Below are 19039 nucleotides of genomic sequence, written 5' to 3'. Positions count from 1 at the left end.
GAGATCTGGGGTGCAGTCACTATTTATCTATTCACTATTCACCACTTCATCCCAAAGATGTTCAGTAGGGCCGAGGTCACGACTAGGGCCACTCGAGGTCTTCCACTCCAACATTGGCAAACCAGATCTTTATTGAGTATAAGGGGAATTGTTATGCTGGAACTTATTTATATTAGTTCCATTGAAAGGAAATCTGGGGGCACGGTGGCTTAGTGGTTAGCACGTTCGTCTCACACCTCCAGGGTTGTGGGGGTTCGATTCCCACCTCCGCCTTGTGTGTGTGGAGTTTGCATGTTCTCCCCGTGCCCCGGTTTTCTCCGGGTACTCCGGTTTCCTCCCCCGGAGGAATCAACCTACATGCATGGTAGGTTGATTGGCATCTCTGGAAAATTGTCCGTAGTGTGTGATTGTGTGAGTGAATAAGAGTGTGTGTGTGCCCTGCGATGGGTTGGCACTCCGTCCAGGGTGTATCCTGCCTTGATGCCCGATGACGCCTGAGATAGGCACAGGCTCCCCGTGACCCGAGGTAGTTCGGATAAGCGGTAGAAGATGAATGAATGAATGAATGAATGAAAGGGCTCAGCAGTGGCGGCTTTGTGATCCTTGGATTTGAACTCACAACCTTCCGACCTCAAGTCCAACATCTTAACCACTTCCGTGGATATGTAAGTTACCATCTATTTTGAAATTCTTTTCAGAGCTCTGAGCTGTAGAGATTGTGGAAAGTTTCAGGAAAAGAGAGAAGATTGGAAGATGGAAAGTGCCGTACCTTCTGGGTTGGCACTCCGTCCAGGGTGTATCCTGCCTTGATGCCCGATGACGCCTGAGATAGGCACAGGCTCCCCGTGACCCGAGATAGTTCGGATAAGCGGTAGAAAATGAATGAATGAATGAATGAATGAAAGGAAATCTTAATAATATGCTTCCGGTTTTGTGGCAAAGAGGCTTGGGTTGGGTTTCACGCTCAGGTGTTCACATACTTTTGGCTATATAGTGAATATAAGGCTAGACACAAAGGCTAGAAAACAAAATTATTATAATTATTTAATTTCTTTAGTACAGGCACAGAGAATAATTTCCATCCACACTTTCCAAATACCAAAACCAAGCAGTACTCTGAACTCAGCTAAAAGAATAATAAGAAAGACTTGGATTTCCTCAGTACTCAAGTTCAAGTTCAAAGTGTTTATTGTCATATGCACAGACAGAAAGCATGTTTGCACAATGAAATTCTTACTTTGCCGTCCACACTAAATGTCATACAGTAAAGTAAAAAATAAAATAGAATAAAAAATAAGAGGCCCTGCGATGGGTTGGCACTTCATATAAAAAGTGAGCTGGTGCAGTTCTTGGTGAGGTAGTGCAGTTCTGAATAAGGCAATAAAGTGAGATGGTGCAGTTCTTGGTGAGGTAGTGCAGTTCTGAATAAGGCAATAAAGTGAGATGGTGCAGTTCTTGGTGAGGTAGTGCAGTTCTGAATAAGGCAATAAAGTGAGCTGGTGCAGTTCTTGGTGAGGTAGTGCAGTTCTGAATAAGGCAATAAAGTGAGATGGTGCAGTTCTTGGTGAGGTAGTGCAGTTCTGAATAAGGCAATAAAGTGAGCTGGTGCAGTTCTTGGTGAGGTAGTGCAGTTCTGAATAAGGCAATAAAGTGAGCTGGTGCAGTTCTTGGTGAGGTAGTGCAGTTCTGAATAAGGCAATAAAGTGAGATGGTGCAGTTCTTGGTGAGGTAGTGCAGTTCTGAATAAGGCAATAAAGTGAGATGGTGCAGTTCTTGGTGAGGTAGTGCAGTTCTGAATAAGGCAATAAAGTGAGATGGTGCAGTTCTTGGTGAGGTAGTGCAGTTCTGAATAAGGCAATAAAGTGAGATGGTGCAGTTCTTGGTGAGGTAGTGCAGTTCTGAAAAAAAAAATTAATGTTTTAATAGTTAATAACGATAACATGCTACGAGTAATTTATAACCCAGTGATCTTGAATTCTAAATTCTGATTGGCCAGAAGGTGTTGATTAATCTTCTATAACGGCAGCTCTGAAAGTAGTAACGGCGATGATGGGTGTAATGACGTACATTCACACGAGCTTAGGAGTAGGTTTGATTCACAAATTGCCTGATTTATTTGACAAGATCTTTTTTTTTTTACTTTCTTTATTCTACTTAAGATTTTTGTAAGCAAGTTTCTTCTGAGCGAATCTTGGCCAATGATACTGACTCTGATTCAGCGTAAAGGCAAATCATGACAGCATGTTCTCTCAATAACACTCTGAAACCTCAAGACAGGAAGTGAAGTTCAGAGAGAAATAATAAGGATTAAGGCAATGTCAGTAATTAGCATTAGCTGGCGGGGGATTAAGGCTGTGTAGGATAGTCTAATTCATAAACATTTGGTTGATCAGTTGCCGCTGTTTAATTTTAATAAAACACTTTGCAAATGCTCGCGGAGGAGAGACTGTAACAGCAGAAGGTCGATATCAAAACACAACCCCTGCGCTCCCGTGTGGCCCTCGGAGAATGGATATGAGCTGACCTTTCGCTCTGAATTCTAACACCCATTTAAAATTCAACAATGCAAACAAACCTGGACACAAGGCTTTTGTTTTATAAAAGACTCTCTTCTTCTGTGCATTTGAGATCCTGTGAACCAACAGACTGACAGACAAACACACACTTGTCCTCTTTTAAAAACAGATTGTTCTCATATTCACAAAAGGAAAAGGTTCTCAGAAATGTTGCGGAAGGTACATGGGAGTGTAGCGGCCGAGTCACGATATTATTTTTCTGGGCTTTAGAAACAGAATACGAGAGAAGAGAGCTGATCCTGAATCAGTCTTAAGCCTACTTACACACATATCCATCATTTCAAACTGATCAGAAGCCAACACTATGAACACACCATGAACAAATCCAATAAGACTGAAAACAACCCCAAACAAAGCCAAAGCCTCTGAACACCCCAAAAATTAAACCAAAGACTGCGAACAACCCCAAACAAAGCCAAAGTGTGTGAGCACTGCAAAACAAAGCCAGACTGTGAACACCTAAAACAAAGCAGAAGAGTGTGAACACTAAAAAACACAGCCAAAGAGTGTGAACACTAAAAAACAAAGCCAAAGAGTGAAAACACTCCAAAACAAAGCTAAAGAGTGAAAACACTAAAAAAACAAAGCCAAAGAGTGAAAACACTCCAAAACAAAGCCAAAGAGTGAAAACACTCCAAAACAAAGCCAAAGAGTGTGAACACCCCAAAACCCGAACCCAAAAAATGTAAATACCACAAAAATGAAACCAAAGAGAGTGAACACCCCAAAACAAAGGCAAAAATAGTCAACACCCAAAAACAAAGGCAAAAATAGTCAACACCCAAAAACAATCCAAAAATAGTCAACACCCAAAAACAAACCCAAAGTGTGTGAGCACTGCAAAACAAAGCCAGACTGTGAACACCTAAAACAAAGCAGAAGAGTGTGAACACTAAAAAACAAAGCCAAAGAGTGAAAACACTCCAAAACAAAGCCAAAGAGTGAAAACACTAAAAAACAAAGCCAAAGAGTGAAAACACTAAAAAACAAAGCCAAAGAGTGTGAACAACCCAAAACCCGAACCCAAAAAATGTAAATACCACAAAACATAAAACCAAAGAGAGTGAACACCCCAAAACAAAGGCAAAAATAGTCAACACCCCAAAAACAAACCCAAAGTCTGTCAACACCCCAAAAACAAACCCAAAGTCTGTCAACACCCAAAAAACAAACCCAAAGAGTGAAAACACTCCAAAACAAAGCCAAAGAGTGTGAACACTAAAAAACAAAGCCAAAGAGTGAAAACACTCCAAAACAAAGCCAAAGAGTGAAAACACTCCAAAACAAAGCCAAAGAGTGTGAACACCCCAAAACCCGAACCCAAAAAATGTAAATACCACAAAAATGAAACCAAAGAGAGTGAACACTCCAAAACAAAGGCAAAAATAGTCAACACCCAAAAATAAAGCCAAAAATAGTCAAAACCCCAAATCAAAGCCAGACTGTCAACACCCAAAAACAAACCCAAAGACTGTCAACACCCAAAAACAAACCCAAAGACTGTCAACACCCAAAAACAAACCCAAAGACTGTCAACACCCAAAAACAAACCCAAAGACTGTCAACACCCAAAAACAAACCCAAAGACTGTCAACACCCAAAAACAAACCCAAAGACTGTCAACACCCAAAAACAAACACTCCAAAACAAAGCCAAGGTCTGTGAACAACCCGAAGCCAAAAACAGTGAATACCACAAAAATGAAACCAAAGTCTGTGAAAAGCCCCAAACAAAGACAAAGACTGTGAACACTGCAAAGCAAAGCCATAGAGTTCCAACCCTCCAAAACAAAGCCAAAGTCTGCCTGCTATTATTGTCAAATTACCGTTTGACTTAGTATACACTTTAACCTCTCAATAAATGCTTATAAAGACATTGCAGACAAAAATAAGGCTTGACAGGATGTAGCAGAGTCTACTCCGACTACAATTAGCTCAAAACATAGCATGTAAGCATGTAACATTTGTGATTTGTGTGTTGAACTAGTTAGCTTTAGTAGACTTTACATTTTAACTAGTACCAATTATCATTGGTTAAAAAAAGCAGACGGCGCATGCGAACAAGTGACGTTAATAGCAATCACGATACACTTACAAAACAAACTACAGTATAGGCTACTTGTCACCTGCCTAGTCTATACACTCTGTATTTTTCTGTGATTTTTGGAGGGTATTTTTCTATCTCCTATCTGATGTTTTCTGACTGTACGACACTCTGTTATCTACAGAAATTGACAGAAAAAAGGTCACATAGCGTGAAACGGTCATATCTCGGTCTTAAAGCTGACTCACTTTGTATCGCAGCACTTTGCTTGACGTCATTTGTCTCGAGCAGCAATTCAGAACTGATAAACAAACACGAGAACATTCTCAGATGCTTCGAAGAAGGTATATAGGACTTTACTGGTCAGTTTTAGAAAGCTAATGTAGCTAACAAATACATGCCTCATGGAGTTGCAATTGCAGCTACAGCACCAAAAAAACTTGCAAACTGAGCAACACGCATGGACCAAAATGTTAAGATAGTCCTGTAAAAGTTCTCATTTTTTTTACTCGTCTATTTTACCCAGTGACAAAAGTGTAAAATGGTGTTACTGAGTCAAATGACATTTTACAGTCACAGCTCGAGTTCAAAATTAAAGAAACAACCTGACACACGCCAAACATGTCTTGGCTGATTGAATACATTTGGGAAGCTTGTGGGATTAAAAAACTGGACACATCTATCTGTCATCTCGCATGAATGTAATACAGACAAAATGCGTCATTTTGTTTTTTTGCCAAAAAATAGGACACGTGGTAAAACTGCAACAAGCTTTCTGAGAGGTGGCAAAGTCCATCTATTGTTCATCAGAGAGAGAGAGAGAGAGAGAGAGAGAGAGAGAGAGAGAGAGAGAGACGGAGATGAGAAAAAAATCAACGTGTGAATAAGTCTGTATGACAAATAATGAGAGACAGATGTAGAATGCGAGGGAGAGAGAGACAGAACTAGTAACAATAGAGAATAAAAAAGCTCGATATGAGAGAAATAAGAGGCTAGAGGGAGTAAAAGTGACTGTGAGACAAGAAGTGAAGCAGATGCAAGAGATAACATCTAATAAAGCATCTGTTATCAAGACTAAAGTTATTTTCTGATATCGGAGACACCAGGGAACGTTATCTCGCGTCAACAGTAACTACATCAAGGGTTTCCAAACTAGGGCTCATGACGTTATGAGGCGTCACCTGATTTCCAAACGGGAGAGCTTTTTTGTCTTTTGTTTATTTTATGAATAATTATTATTATTATTATTATTATTAATATACAGGGGGGCACGGTGGCTTAGTGGTTAGCACGTTTGCCTCACACCTCCAGGGTTGGAGGTTCGATTCCCGCCTCCGCCTTGTGTGTGTGGAGTTTGCATGTTCTCCCCGTGCCTCGGGGGTTTCTTCCGCGTACTCCGGTTTCCTCCCCCGGTCCAAAGACATGCATGGTAGGTTGAATGGCATCTCTGGAAAATTGTCTGTAGTGTGTGATTGCGTGAGTGAATGAGAGTGTGTGTGTGCCCTGCGATGGGTTGGCACTCCGTCCAGGGTGTATCCTGCCTTGATGCCCGATGGCGCCTGAGATAGGCACAGGCTCCCCGTGACCCGAGGTAGTTCGGATAAGCGGTAGAAGATGAATGATGAATGAATTATGAATATACAGTAGCGTGAGCAATGAATAAAGATTGTGAATAAAGGAGCAGAAGGCAAGAAGGAGAAATTTCCTTATCCATCTACTTCCACAGAATAAGCCCATTAGCAGTGCCTGAGGCATCATTTTCCATGAAAATAGAGCTCCAAATGTGGCTAAAATGACCGCCGTGAAGAGGCCTGTTATTTACAGAAGAGCTGGTTTTAATTGTTATAATGTGGTTGTGTAACCGATCATGTGACCAATGCATTCTCTGTATATTTTTACTCTAGTGCAATCAGATGTTGAATTTATAGAGCAGCACCATGGTCCAAAATAAATAAAAAAAGAGGAGCTCCTTGGTCCAAAATAAATTAATTAAAAATATACAATAATATTTTATTCAATTCAATTAAAATAAAATGTAAATAAATAAAAAAAATCAAATTAATAAAATAAAATAAATATTTAATGTGATATTTCATCTCTAATACTTGTATCCTGCCATGTAATGATGTGTCAGTGTTAGCAAAGTCTTCCACTAATATATTCAGTGTAATACATAAGTAATAAACCCGAATGGGATTATCCAGGATTTCATGTTATGAACGTAAACAAAAGGTGTGAAATGACTCTTTTCAGCTCACAACGGTTGTAAAGAGTGATTACTACCTTTCTGATGTCACTCATCATCACAATATTTCTAGTCAAGTTTTTATTGTCATTTCAGACTTATATTGCTATATAAAGCAACGGCCTTCATAAATACGAAGTGCTTGGTTTTATTTTTGTTTGTTTCTCGCACTATTCTGATCATACATCATGTTATGCATTGTGCTACTGCTGCTATGTGATTGGCTGATTGGATACGGAGGGGTACAGGTGTTCGTTGAGTAAGTAGTGAACTGTTGAAATGAGTCCTGGCACAAAGAGGTGCCATCTGAAGTCACATAATTAGCTGAATGAAGTGAACCTGCGTGCACTGAAATTGCCACATGATCTCAATACAAGTACAGCTGTTCCGTTCCTGGATGTCCAGATGTTTCCATGTTTCCATGAAAACATATCAATAAGATTTGGTTATGAAGCAAATCCCAAAATTAAATTGTTTTAAATTACATTTTTTTTTAATGGGCTAATTAAAATAAGGTGATATGTCCAAAGAATTATTATCACAACTCCAGGAGGTCATTTTCTGTAAGCGAGTCACTGGGTAAATCAGACAGGATTATTCAGTGGGATTAATCATCACTGGGATTAGTCAGAATAGCAACTAAGAGACCATGGGAAACTCTTAACATAAGAACAACAACGAAAAAGAACATAGAACATAAAACCTGTTCGTTTATACTTTACATATAAGTACGGTTGATGATGGCTGTGCATGGTAAAAAATAGAAAAAGGAAGAAATAAAAAGAGCAAAAGAAGAGATTAATCGGTTCTTGGAAAGCCCTGCACAGTGCCCGCAGTCACGAGCTACACACTAGGGGAACGCCACTGCTTTGTGGATGATCCTTTCCGTTTTCTGAGCATGTCACTTTCTGAGGGAAAATCGGGTATGTCGTTCCACCCCACATCCTGACATTTCATCTGGAGAGATAGAAAGAGAGAGAGAGAGAGAGAGAGAGAGAAAGAAAGAGAGAGAGAGAGAGAGAGAGAGATACAGAGAGGGCAAGAGAGAGCGAAAGAGCGAGATACAGAGAGGGCAAGAGAGAGCGAAAGAGCGAGAGAGAGAGAGATACAGAGAGTAGAGCTTCAGCCTGCAGCAAGCGGTCACGCTACTGAAAGACTATTCATAATGCAAAAGAAGTCCTTCCACAGCTTCGGTCATGCTTTTCAGTTTTTCGGTTCTTTCTGAATGCACAGCAGTTTAATCTCAGACATGTTTCACCATATTAGCATTCAGTCAGGTGTGTTACAGGGAGGATACCGTATACATTGCTTTAGGAATTCCCTCTAGATACAACAGACTTTACAACAAGGGGTCATTTAAATATTCCCTCCAAAATCTATCTACAGTAATAGATACATCCTTAATTACTAACTAATAATTACTAACTAATATCTACATAGTTTAAATTAAGTAAGGGTTTGATATATGAACATAAACATGTGTAAACATAAAGAGTTCCTCTGGCTTTAAAATAAAAGTTTAAGTGAATGTTTTAAATATTGTTAAGAAAACAAATAAAATACAACAGGCAGCAATTAGTGCATTAGGCAAGATTTGTCTGACTTTGTCAAGGATTGTTCTGTTTTTCTTTTCTTGTCTTTTTCTAAGGCACAGAATGATTAGTAACTGGCTGTGCTGGGCTCTAGCTGAGTTTAGTCTAAGATAAGGAGTGTCAAGAGGACTGACAAGAGGCCATGTGTGACAGTTCAACAAAGAAGGCGTGGCATCTGTGTGTGGCAGTTACATCTAAAGAGGCATGTCCTCTGGGTGTGGCAGTTCAAACTAAAGAGGCGTGGCCTCTGAGTGTGGCAGTTCAAGCTAAAGAGGTGAGGCCTCTGGGTGTGGCAGTTCAAGCTAAAGAGGTGTGGCCTCTGAGTGTGGCAGTTCAAGCTAAAGAGGCGTGGCCTCTGAGTGTGGCAGTTCAAGCTAAAGAGGCGTGGCCTCTGAGTGTGGCAGTTCAAGCTAAAGAGGCGTGGCCTCTGAGTGTGGCAGTTCAAGCTAAAGAGGTGAGGCCTCTGGGTGTGGCAGTTCAAGCTAAAGAGGCATGTCCTCTGGGTGTGGCAGTTCAAGCTAAAGAGGTGAGGCCTCTGGGTGTGGCAGTTCAAGCTAAAGAGGTGAGGCCTCTGGGTGTGGCAGTTCAAGCTAAAGAGGCATGGCCTCTGGGTGTGGCAGTTCAAGCAAAGAAGACTTAACCTTTGGGTGTGGCAGTTCAAGTGAAAGAAGCGTGGCCTCTTGGTGTGGTAGTTCAAGTGATGGGGGATCTCAATGTGGAAAAAATAATTTTATTTATTAACACAGTGATAAAATAAATATTTTTACATACTTACACTGTTTGCTGTTTGCCTTCAAACAGCTACGTGCTACACGTTTGACCAAATCACTTAAAAGGACGACTCTGCGAATCAATCTGAACACATCATTTAACTGAACAGATCATTTAACTGATTTAAATAAGCAAAATGCCTCCAACAGCATAAGACAGCCACTAGTTTTAACTCAATTTGTCACCCATCTGTGTGTTGTGTGTGTGTATACACTGTGTAGATGGTATAGAAAATATATACACATCAATGTCTTCTGTAATTTGTAGTACAATGATGGCAAATATAAAAACAATTAATAAAAATTAACAGAAAAGAATCAAATCTGTTCAAAACATTTTTCTAGATTTTTTGTTTGTTTGTATTACACAGTTTGTAATAGTTGCCCTTTACCTCCGCACTTCTCTACGAACGCTTTGCACAGAATGCTGATGAGCAGTAAAAGAGTTTTGCGAGTTATGAACAAAATAAACTTTGCAGTCATCTTTCAGGAGATTTGGCTTCAGCACTGCTTATGTCTGCGAACTCACACTGAGAGCAGCTGCTGGACTTTTTCCTGAGCTTCATTACAGCTCGTGGATTCAAAGCGCCGAGTTAATGTGACGTAACTGACACGCAACGTCGCCTGCCGTATCAGCTTGTTTTCTCTGCCCTCATTTAAATGCGTGAAGATGTTCGTGTGAGCGAAGTGTCTGAATACTAGTGAGTGGGTCTCTGTGGATATGTGTCCTCGTGGGAGGGAAAGAGATGAGTGCAGAGAGGACAAGAAGACATGTCAAAGAGCTTGGAAAAATAACATGACACCTCTGCCGGACCCGAGTTTGTCCATTAATAGCATACAGGAAGGGGAGAGAGAGAGAGAGAGAGAGAGAGAGAGAGAGCGCAACAGACAGAGAAATGGAGAGAAAGACACAGAGAGAGAGAGAGAGAGAGAGAGAGATGGAGAGAAAGACAGAGAGAGAGAGAGAGAGAGAGAGAGAAAGAGAGCAACATACAGAGAAATGGAGAGAAAGACACACACACACACACACACACACAGAGAGAGAGAGAGAGAGAGAGAGAGAAACAGAAGGTGAGAGATGGAGAGAAAGACAGAGAGAGAGAGAGAGCAACAGACAATGAGATGAAGAGAGAGAGAGAGAGAGAGAGATCTGGTGAAGATAAGAGATAAAGGAGTCATAGAGATAAAGTCAAATGTCAGCATAAATAAACAGAAAGAGACGCTATATAGAGAAAAGACCACCACAGAGAGATACAAAACTAACAAGGATAAATAGAGATGGAGAGCCAAAAGCCTGCAAGATAAATAGAACAAACACACTCACAGAGAGAGACAGAAAGAGAGAGAGAGAGAGAGAAAGAGAGAAAATAGTTTACTGTAAATAATAAAATTTGATCCAATTAAATCTCTCTCAAAACTCTCTATTTAATGTGGAAATGTAGGAGAAGAGGTCTGAAAAAGTGTGTGTGTGTGTGTGTGTGTGTGTGTGTGTATGAGAGAAAGAGAGAGAGAGAGAGATGAGCAGTGATGAAGTGTCATCATGTTCGCCTTCTATTCAGCCTAGACTCTGCTCCCTCCTGAAAAGAAAGTCTTGCGTCTCTCATCCCTTTGAATAAAAGGAGTGTATGATGAGGAGGCTCTTTCACTCTGTCACACGCTGCACTCTTACAGAGTCGCTCACGCCATAACACAACTGGAGGTGAAAAGCACAGCTAAACAGATAAACAGGGCTCAACCGCTCTTCAGTCGAGCGCTCGCAAAGTCATCGTTTGATCAAACAGCCTCCTGTCACGTGGTCGCTGCCTGGTTCACTCTCCGAAAAGAACCCACACTCTCTCACACACCCTGCTTGTACGAGTAAACGTGTAGAAATCATGCCGGTGGATCAGTGACGTGAGTTCAGAGGTGGATCGATTGTGTCATGAACTCGTGAGGCCTGAATTTTAGAAACATAATCAAACACTGTTTCAATTCAACACAGAATAAAAAAACCATCTCAGCCTCTGGGTTTAAAACTCTACTGAAAATTTGTGGTCTGAATTACAGACAGCTTCCTTGTGGCCAAAGCTAAGATTGTAAAGATTACAAGATCCATCTACAAGCTTCGCCAAAAAAAGGCGAGACTCTGTGTTCGAATTCTCTTAGGGCAGGGGTCGGCAACCTTAAACACTCAAAGAGCCATTTGGACCCGTTTCCCACAGAAAAAAAAAAACCACAGGGAGCCACAAAACCCTTTTGACATCTAAAATGAAGATAACACTGCATATATATCGTTTTTTACCATTATGGAAAGTATAGAAAAAACTGTAGTGTGTTGCATTTATAAAATCAATGAACTGCTAAACGAAATTTTATTTCTGCAAGCAAACAAAAATAAGGTTTGAACTAACCTTAACAAAAAACACACTGGGTTGAAGGTTACTTTCAAATAAAATGTTCAATGTCTAATTGAGTCCTCTTCGTATTCATGACATGAAAATTTTAACACAAGTAAAGTTGGCGCATATTCACAGATTGGAGTTTCCCGAGTCAATAACTCCTGAGCTAAACGCTGTTATTACACAAATAACACCTCTTTTTTTATAGTAGTAATGTAGAGATGCAGCTACAACCCAATTTTTCCCCCAAATCATCTTTCCTCCGCGTTGGACAAAATACATAAGTCTCTATGTGCAAAGGGCTGAGAAACAGATTCCAAGGGACCGTCTGCAAAGTGCAAAAAACTAAACTAAACGAAAACTAAAAACCAGTCAATAACTTCACTGTAATACACTGTACTGTGAAGTTATTGATTTTTTTATTATGAAAAATCATAAAAATTATACAAAAAGACATTTCTCCCAAATAAGTGTTGTAGTATAACTATCAGGACATCAGTGCTGTGTGAGCTGAATTTGGTGACAGTACAGTGAATTACAGTGAAGTTATTGACTGTTTTTTTGTATTCGCTTTTCGCATTTTGCACTTTGCAGACGGTCCCTTGGAATCTGTTTCACAGGTGTTCGCACATTTTGTCCACCGCGGAGAAAAGCTGATTTTGAGAAAAACTAAATATGACGCATATTTTGAGCGACAAAAAAATTAAACACGGTTTATTTTAATGTTACAAGAGCATAATCTTAGAATTTCATTTTTTTTAAAAACTAACTAACTAAAATAAAATAAATTTAAATTAAATATTTATTTTCCAAATCTACAGGGACCCGCAGCAGTGGTATGAAAGAGCCGCGGGTTGCCGACCCCTGTCTTAGGGTGATGATTTTTTTTTAGGGGGTGGCAATAATTTTGAGCCCGGCTTTTGTGCGGCTTGTGAATATTGCCATTAGATATGACAGCGCATTGTTTCCTCATATGCACAAAACGTCATCATCTAGGAGCGTTTTTTTGAGCATTATGTGGTCAAACGTAACTGGCCACTTAAATAGAAACACCTGTACATTAGTTCACATTAAAATCCTCAGAATGTTACAGCTCAGTTAAACCCATCGAACCTCCAGAATCTGGTACTTAGCCGACAAAGTGGAACTCAAAGTGGAACTCAATCTGGTACTTAGCCGACAAAGTGGAACTCAAAGTAGATTTCTGCTGTTGTAGCCCATCCGCATCAAGATTTGACGTGCTGCGTGTTTTGAGATGCTTTTCTGTTCTGCACGGTTGTAAAGAGTGTTTATATGAGTTACTGCACACTCCTGTCAGCTCCCTGTACTCATGTCTGATGTGAATATTAACGATAAACTCTTGATCTGCTTCTGCATGATCTTGATCTTATTCCTTGCCACATGATTGGATGATGTACCACTTTATACCACTTTATACACACCATACTGCACATGGACACTTTAAGGACAATAATTAAAACCATAGGCATTTATGTAAATTTATGTATATGTATATACACTGTAAGGGGGGCACGGTGGCTTAGTGGTTAGCACGTTCGCCTCACACCTCCAGGGTTGGGGGTTCGATTCCCGCCTCCGCCTTGTGTGTGTGGAGTTTGCATGTTCTTCCCGCGCCTCGGGGGTTTCCTCCGGGTACTCCGGTTTCCTCCCCAGTCCAAAGACATGCATGGTAGGTTGATTGGCATCTCTGGAAAAATTGTCCGTAGCGTGTGAATGTGTGAGTGAATGAGAGTGTGTGTGTGTGCCCTGCGATGGGTTGGCACTCCGTCCAGGGTGTATCCTGCCTTGATGCCCGATGACGCCTGAGATAGGCACAGGCTCCCCATGACGGATAAGCGGTAGAAAATGAATGAATGAATATATACTGTACATTATTTTTCACTTTTTTTTATTATTTATTATTTATACTTTTTATTATTTATCTACCTCCTTTTGGTTATATTTTTTTATCCCAAATTGAATTCCTTATGTTTGAATACCGAACAGATGCAAAAAGCATTTCACTGCATGTCGTACTCTATATGTATGTGTGTGTGACAAATAAAATTTGATTTGATTTGATGTGGCATTAAGTATTATTATTCATTTCTATGACTTAAACCTGGACTGAAACCTACCCAGTGCTTTCTCACTCTCACTCTCTTTCTCACACACACTATCTTGAGCTCAAAGCAGAATCCTTGAAGTTCAGCCTCAGAGTTTATTTTCCCCAAAAGTCCCCTCTCTGGTCTCTGCCTCTGTGACGAAGCCCTGATAACAAAGCAGACAGCGAGAGGCGCTGATGTGTATCGGCCCTGACGCACTGCGAGCCGCGGCCCTGAGTGTGTATGTGACACCGCAGTGTGACTGTGTGCTTAATGGATGAGAAGCTGCAGGAAGTTTCCTACAGTTCAGCAGAAAGCACCATAATGACACAGATTTCCCAAAGAGCTCACGGCTCAAAAACCAACCATAAACAGTGAGCTGGAAAATGATTTGGACAGTAATGCGTTTGTTGTTATTCTGGCTCTGTGCTGGAACTCGTTACTTGAATGACTTTTGTATTCAGTGTATGAATACATCAAAACTTTTGTGACAATATTTTGCCAAGACATCAATTTTCTTCTCAGTGGAATTATTTGAAGTAATATAATAATTTTGATGTTTTTACTGCAGTTGAATTCTGCAGTCTGAGTCATTTGTTGTGATTTTGCTTTATGTTTAAAGTTTTATGCTGTTTTGTAGCCCAGCGAATATTTACAGCTGTTCTAACAAGTGATAACTTCTTTCACACAGTAAGATATGTCTGTAATAAATAATACACTAGAATTGGTGACCAATTTGTCACACCATGGCATGTTTAGTTCCTTATTTATTCTTATTTATTTTCCATTTTTAACACTGTTCTATGATCAGTGTCTGTTTTCCTTCGAACACTTTTATCACTGAAACATTTTATGAAATGAAAATTGAAAATACAGTTTTAAGTTTTGTCTTCATTTATCTGCATCCCAAAGAGGAAGTGATTTCCAAAAAATAAAGTTAATTACTATTAATGAACACAGCTTCAGTTCTGATTGGTTGTTATTACAGCTTTCGTATTTGAAAAGGGGATCAAGGAGGCGTGGCCTCTGGGTGTGGCAGTTCAAGTGAATGAGGCGTGGCCTCTGGGTGTGGCAGTTCAAGTGAATGAGGCATGGCCTCTGGGTGTGGCAGTTCAAGTGAATGAGGCGTGGCCTCTGGGTGTGGCAGTTCAAGTGAATGAGGCATGGCCTCTGGGTGTGGCAGTTCAAGTGAAGGAGGTGTGGCCTCTGGGTGTGGCAGTTCAAGTGAAAGAGGCCTGACCTCTGGGTGTGGCAGTTCAAGTGAAGGAGTCGTGGCCTCTGTGTGTGCCAGTTCAATTGAAAGAGGCGTGGCCTCTGTGTGTGCCAGTTCAATTGAAAGAGGCGTGGCCTCTGTGTGTGCCAGTTCAATTGAAAGAGGCGTGGCCTCTGTGTGTGCCAGTTCAATTGAAAGAGGCGTGGCCTCTGTGTGTGCCAGTTCAATTGAAAGAGGTGTGGCCTTCTGAATGTGGCAGTTCAAGTGAAAGAGGCGTGGCCTCTGTGTGTGGCAGTTCAATTGAAAGAGGCATGGCCTTGGAGTGTGGCAATGCAAGTGAAGAAAGTGTGGCCTCTGGGTGTGGCAGTTCAAGTCAAGGAGGAGTGGTCTCTGTGTGTGGCAGTTCAAGCAAAGGAACCGTGGCCTCTAATGTGTGGCAGTTCAAGTAAAGGAGGCGTGGCCTCTGTGTGTGGCAGTTCAAGTGAAGGAGGTGTGGCCTCTGGGTGTGGCAGTTCAAGTGAAGGAGGTGTGGCCTCTGTGTGTGGCAGTTCAAGTGAAGGAGGTGTGGCCTCTGTGTGTGGCAGTTTAGGTGAAAACAATAAAAAACACACGGCTACTTTAGAAATTCCCTAAATATTCAGAAATTTTCCATACTTGGCAGATGTTTCTTTCTTCCTGGTACCATAATGGCTGATGAAAATGTTGACCATACACAAGAGCACAATGCGGCCTCTCTACCTCTGCCGGTAATCCATCACCGGACTCACACACTTTGATCGCCGCATATGCCGTTGTGGCATCGTTCTGTCTGGGGCAGGATAAAAAAAAAAAAAACTCAGGCCAAATACGCAGGTGGACGCTGTGCCTCACACCTCTTCTGTCCGCCAGCCCATCCATCATACTTTCACAGAACATCACACACTCTGCAGCGCGCACAAATCCATGTGCACTGGATCTGTCAGGATGATGGAGTGGCTCACGCGGCCCCCAGCAAACAGGACACAAGCAGGAAAAGTCAATAAAGCTTCATTTTGCTCTATTAATAGCTAATCTAACTTCCAAAGTCCTCTTCAGTGGCCACTCAAAAGAGGACGCTGCAGACCGTGAGTTGTTGTTTAATTTCAGTTCGCTATGGAAGGAACTCTTCACTACACAGCACACATAATAATGATAGGCAGACTATGCTAATGTATGTTATACTAACTGCACCCATCAGCTATTAAAGGCAAAATCTTTATCTAATGACTTCCTCTTTCTATCCCTGCAGATAATTAGAAATAATTATGCGATTTGAGTCAAGGTGCAAATGGAGTCGGGTAGAAGAGCGAAGGAAAAAATGCGAGAGTGTAAGCGTGCGTGTGTGTGTTTGGGAACTTTCAAAAGGTGGACCTGAATGAGAAAATAACATTTTTAAAAGCATAAAAGCATGGCTGAATTTCTGTCGCCATCTTAATGGATGTTCCAGTAGTTTATCTGCACGAGTGAAGCGCCGGATGAACCGACAGAGAACCAAAGGATCAAGTAAACAGAAGAGAAACAACTAAACAGAATCAAACAAACAAAGACATTAAATCTAAAGATGCTTATGGCCAGAGAGTGTGTGCACACACACATACACACACACACACACACAAATAAATTGCATCTCATTAGTGAGGTTAGCCGGTAATGAGAGTCTTCATTAGGGTTGAGGTCAGGGTTCTGAGTAGGACACTCGAATTCATCCACTCTCCATCCAAAGGATCAAGTAAACAGAAGAGAAACAATCTGAACAGAAACCACACACACGATACACACACACACACACAGGCACACACACTCACACACAAAACATCATATTAGCGAAGATGTTCACTTACAGTATGAGTGTGTTCAGGGGGGTTGAGGTCAGGGCTCCGTTCAGGACACTCGAGTTCTTCTCTGATAATCATGTCTGATTTCTCAGTACTGCTTCTGCTGTTATTCTGCAGTATGAAGCCCATTTCTGCTTTCTGAGATGTGCTTGTTCATAAGCTAAATTTATCTTCAACCACTAATGTTATCCACACAGGGAAAAACACCTGTCTCACACTGAAAGCCAGCAGAGTCCTGGCTCATTTTCTATCAGACTCACAGACAGAAAATCCTTCATTTGTTTATACTGATAGAAAATGTCCGATTTCCTTCGCCGGTGCTCCAGTACTCTCTTCTTCAAATAAGAACTAAACAATTGTGGTTGACTTTGTAGGTCACAGGATAGGTCACAGTTACAACACCATCATGGAGCAGGTCAGGATTGTATACTGTATCCTGTACTATATTAACAGCCATGCAGTTGGTCCAGGCTATTCAATTAGTCGCCTGCAAGGTGATTTGTTCTGTGCCTTCAAGTGACCAAGTGTGAAAAAGACATCTCTAGAATAAATTTAGTTCAGTCGGACAGCGGACCCTAAAGTTATGAAGCGACGAGCATCTGTTCACTTCAGCACAAACCGCGTCGTGTCACGTTAGGCGAGCAGCGCGACCGGCCTCTACTGTGAGACCGGATGACTGACAGGACGAAGGTAGATAAAAATTTTGTCCGTCGTTCTCACAAATGAACGTCATTAAAACGAGTAACACACAGCACCTGAACCACTGTACAGTATGTGTGTTGCCCTGACAACACACACACCCCATTTCACTGCTCTTTCCAAATCTAAAAAAATGTCATTTCTCTCATTAGATTGCAGACTAAATGTTTGCCAATTACTGAGATGGCTGTTGTAGTTTAACTTTTTTTGTTACGTGCACTTAAGTCTCAGTTAAACGAGTTCAATTCTTAATGAGTGTGATCTGGCTCTTATAAATAAATGCACTGATGTTGTTCTGCGGTTTTAAAATACGACACGAGCAACTTTAAATGTAGGAAATAAAGCTTACTTGGGAGTCTTATGGTGCAAAGATACAACATATGGGCTCCTGTATAGTTGTTGTGTCATCACTCATATTACAGACCAGGGGTCTCATTTATAAAGCGTGCGTACGCACAAAACGGGGCTGGAAACGTACGTACGCCGTTTCCCACGCAAAGGCTGTGATCTATAAAAAACAAAGGGAATTGGCGACACAGATGGTGAGGTCGTGAACTGAAGTTAGATTATAACTGAAGTTAGAGAATGTACCATTATAAGAATTAATGCCATTTAATTTTCACATACGTTTCATACGTTATATCCACATTATCATGAAGATTAAATCCAACAGTGTTGTTTGTGCCGATTGTTTTAGGCTATATACATCTAGTAAAATCCAAACGTAATTCAAAATGTATTAAAAAAAATAATAATAACCAGCGCTGCCTTACAGTCACATTGTCCACAACGGAGGTGCAGGAGGAGATGGCGCGACTACATGTGATACAGAATAGCATGAAATACCCTTTTATTAGAGAACTGCAGAACACAGTGTAAAAACGAAATATTTTCCTTAATGTACATATATCATAAAATATCAAAGTCTGCAAATACAGTCATGAAGCACAATCGCTACTCATCATCGGTCCTAACTATTACGGTGTTCATTACAAAACCGTCATGAAGAAGCATGTGTTCACATTTCATTTCAGTTCACATTTTCGTCTTAAATTTTCACCCACAAATTAATTCTGTGATTTTGTCAAGGTGTTAACGATCAGTCTAATTGCTAGAAACATATAAATCCTCCGGTGACCCTGGTATGTAATGCTTCATGATGGCACTGCTGGCACTGCCAATGGCAGAATAAGGAGAGAACGAGTTTTCAGGGACCATGATGATTTCCTGGCCATGATGATGACTGGCTAATAAACCGATTTAGATTCCCTAGAGCTGTGCTCTTGGATCTATGTGTTGAATTGGGTCCAGTATTAGAGAGGGCAACACGCCGGAACCATGCCATCCCAGTCCAAATACAAGTCATCACCACTCTGGGGTTCTTGGCAACCGGCTGTTTCCAGTGGGAATTGGCAGACAGGTAAATTATTTATATATAAATACTATAAGTAATCCTCAACTTTGTCTCTAAGACCTTTTTGTATATGAAATAATTCTATTGGAATCTATCATCTCACCCTATAGGTCTGGTATATCAGAGCCGTCCCTGAGTGCCATAATATCTG

General features: G+C 40.9%; 2 protein-coding genes across 2 annotated transcripts in view; both read right to left on the bottom strand.

Moving 5' to 3' along the window:
* Positions 1 to 19039, bottom strand: part of zgc:101566 (Transmembrane protein 263-B-like) — a 51762-nt gene that overhangs the window by 19471 nt on the left and 13252 nt on the right. The window lies entirely within an intron of this gene.
* LOC132855895 (uncharacterized) lies at positions 1322 to 15750 on the bottom strand. Its single transcript, XM_060885172.1, has 2 exons — positions 15577 to 15750; positions 1322 to 1898 (listed from the first exon to the last, which is right to left on the bottom strand). The coding sequence occupies exons 1-2, from the start codon at positions 15630 to 15632 to the stop codon at positions 1322 to 1324; spliced, it is 633 nt and encodes a 210-aa protein (XP_060741155.1). The 5' UTR covers positions 15633 to 15750.

This window comes from Tachysurus vachellii, chromosome 13 (assembly GCF_030014155.1).
Source record: "Tachysurus vachellii isolate PV-2020 chromosome 13, HZAU_Pvac_v1, whole genome shotgun sequence".
NCBI lineage: Eukaryota > Metazoa > Chordata > Actinopteri > Siluriformes > Bagridae > Tachysurus > Tachysurus vachellii.
This window is presented reverse-complemented; position numbering and strand designations above follow the sequence as displayed.

What these genes read in the sequence shown, in the direction of transcription:
- LOC132855895 (XM_060885172.1), bottom strand. Translation starts at nt 15,632, where the DNA reads ATGGTCAACATTTTCATCAGCCATTATGGTACCAGGAAGAAAGAAACA. An exon ending in AAGAAAGAAACATCTGCCAA is followed by an intron (nt 1,899 to 15,576) that starts GTATGGAAAATT and finishes TTTTTTTTTCAG; the next exon opens with AACTGCACTACCTCACCAAG.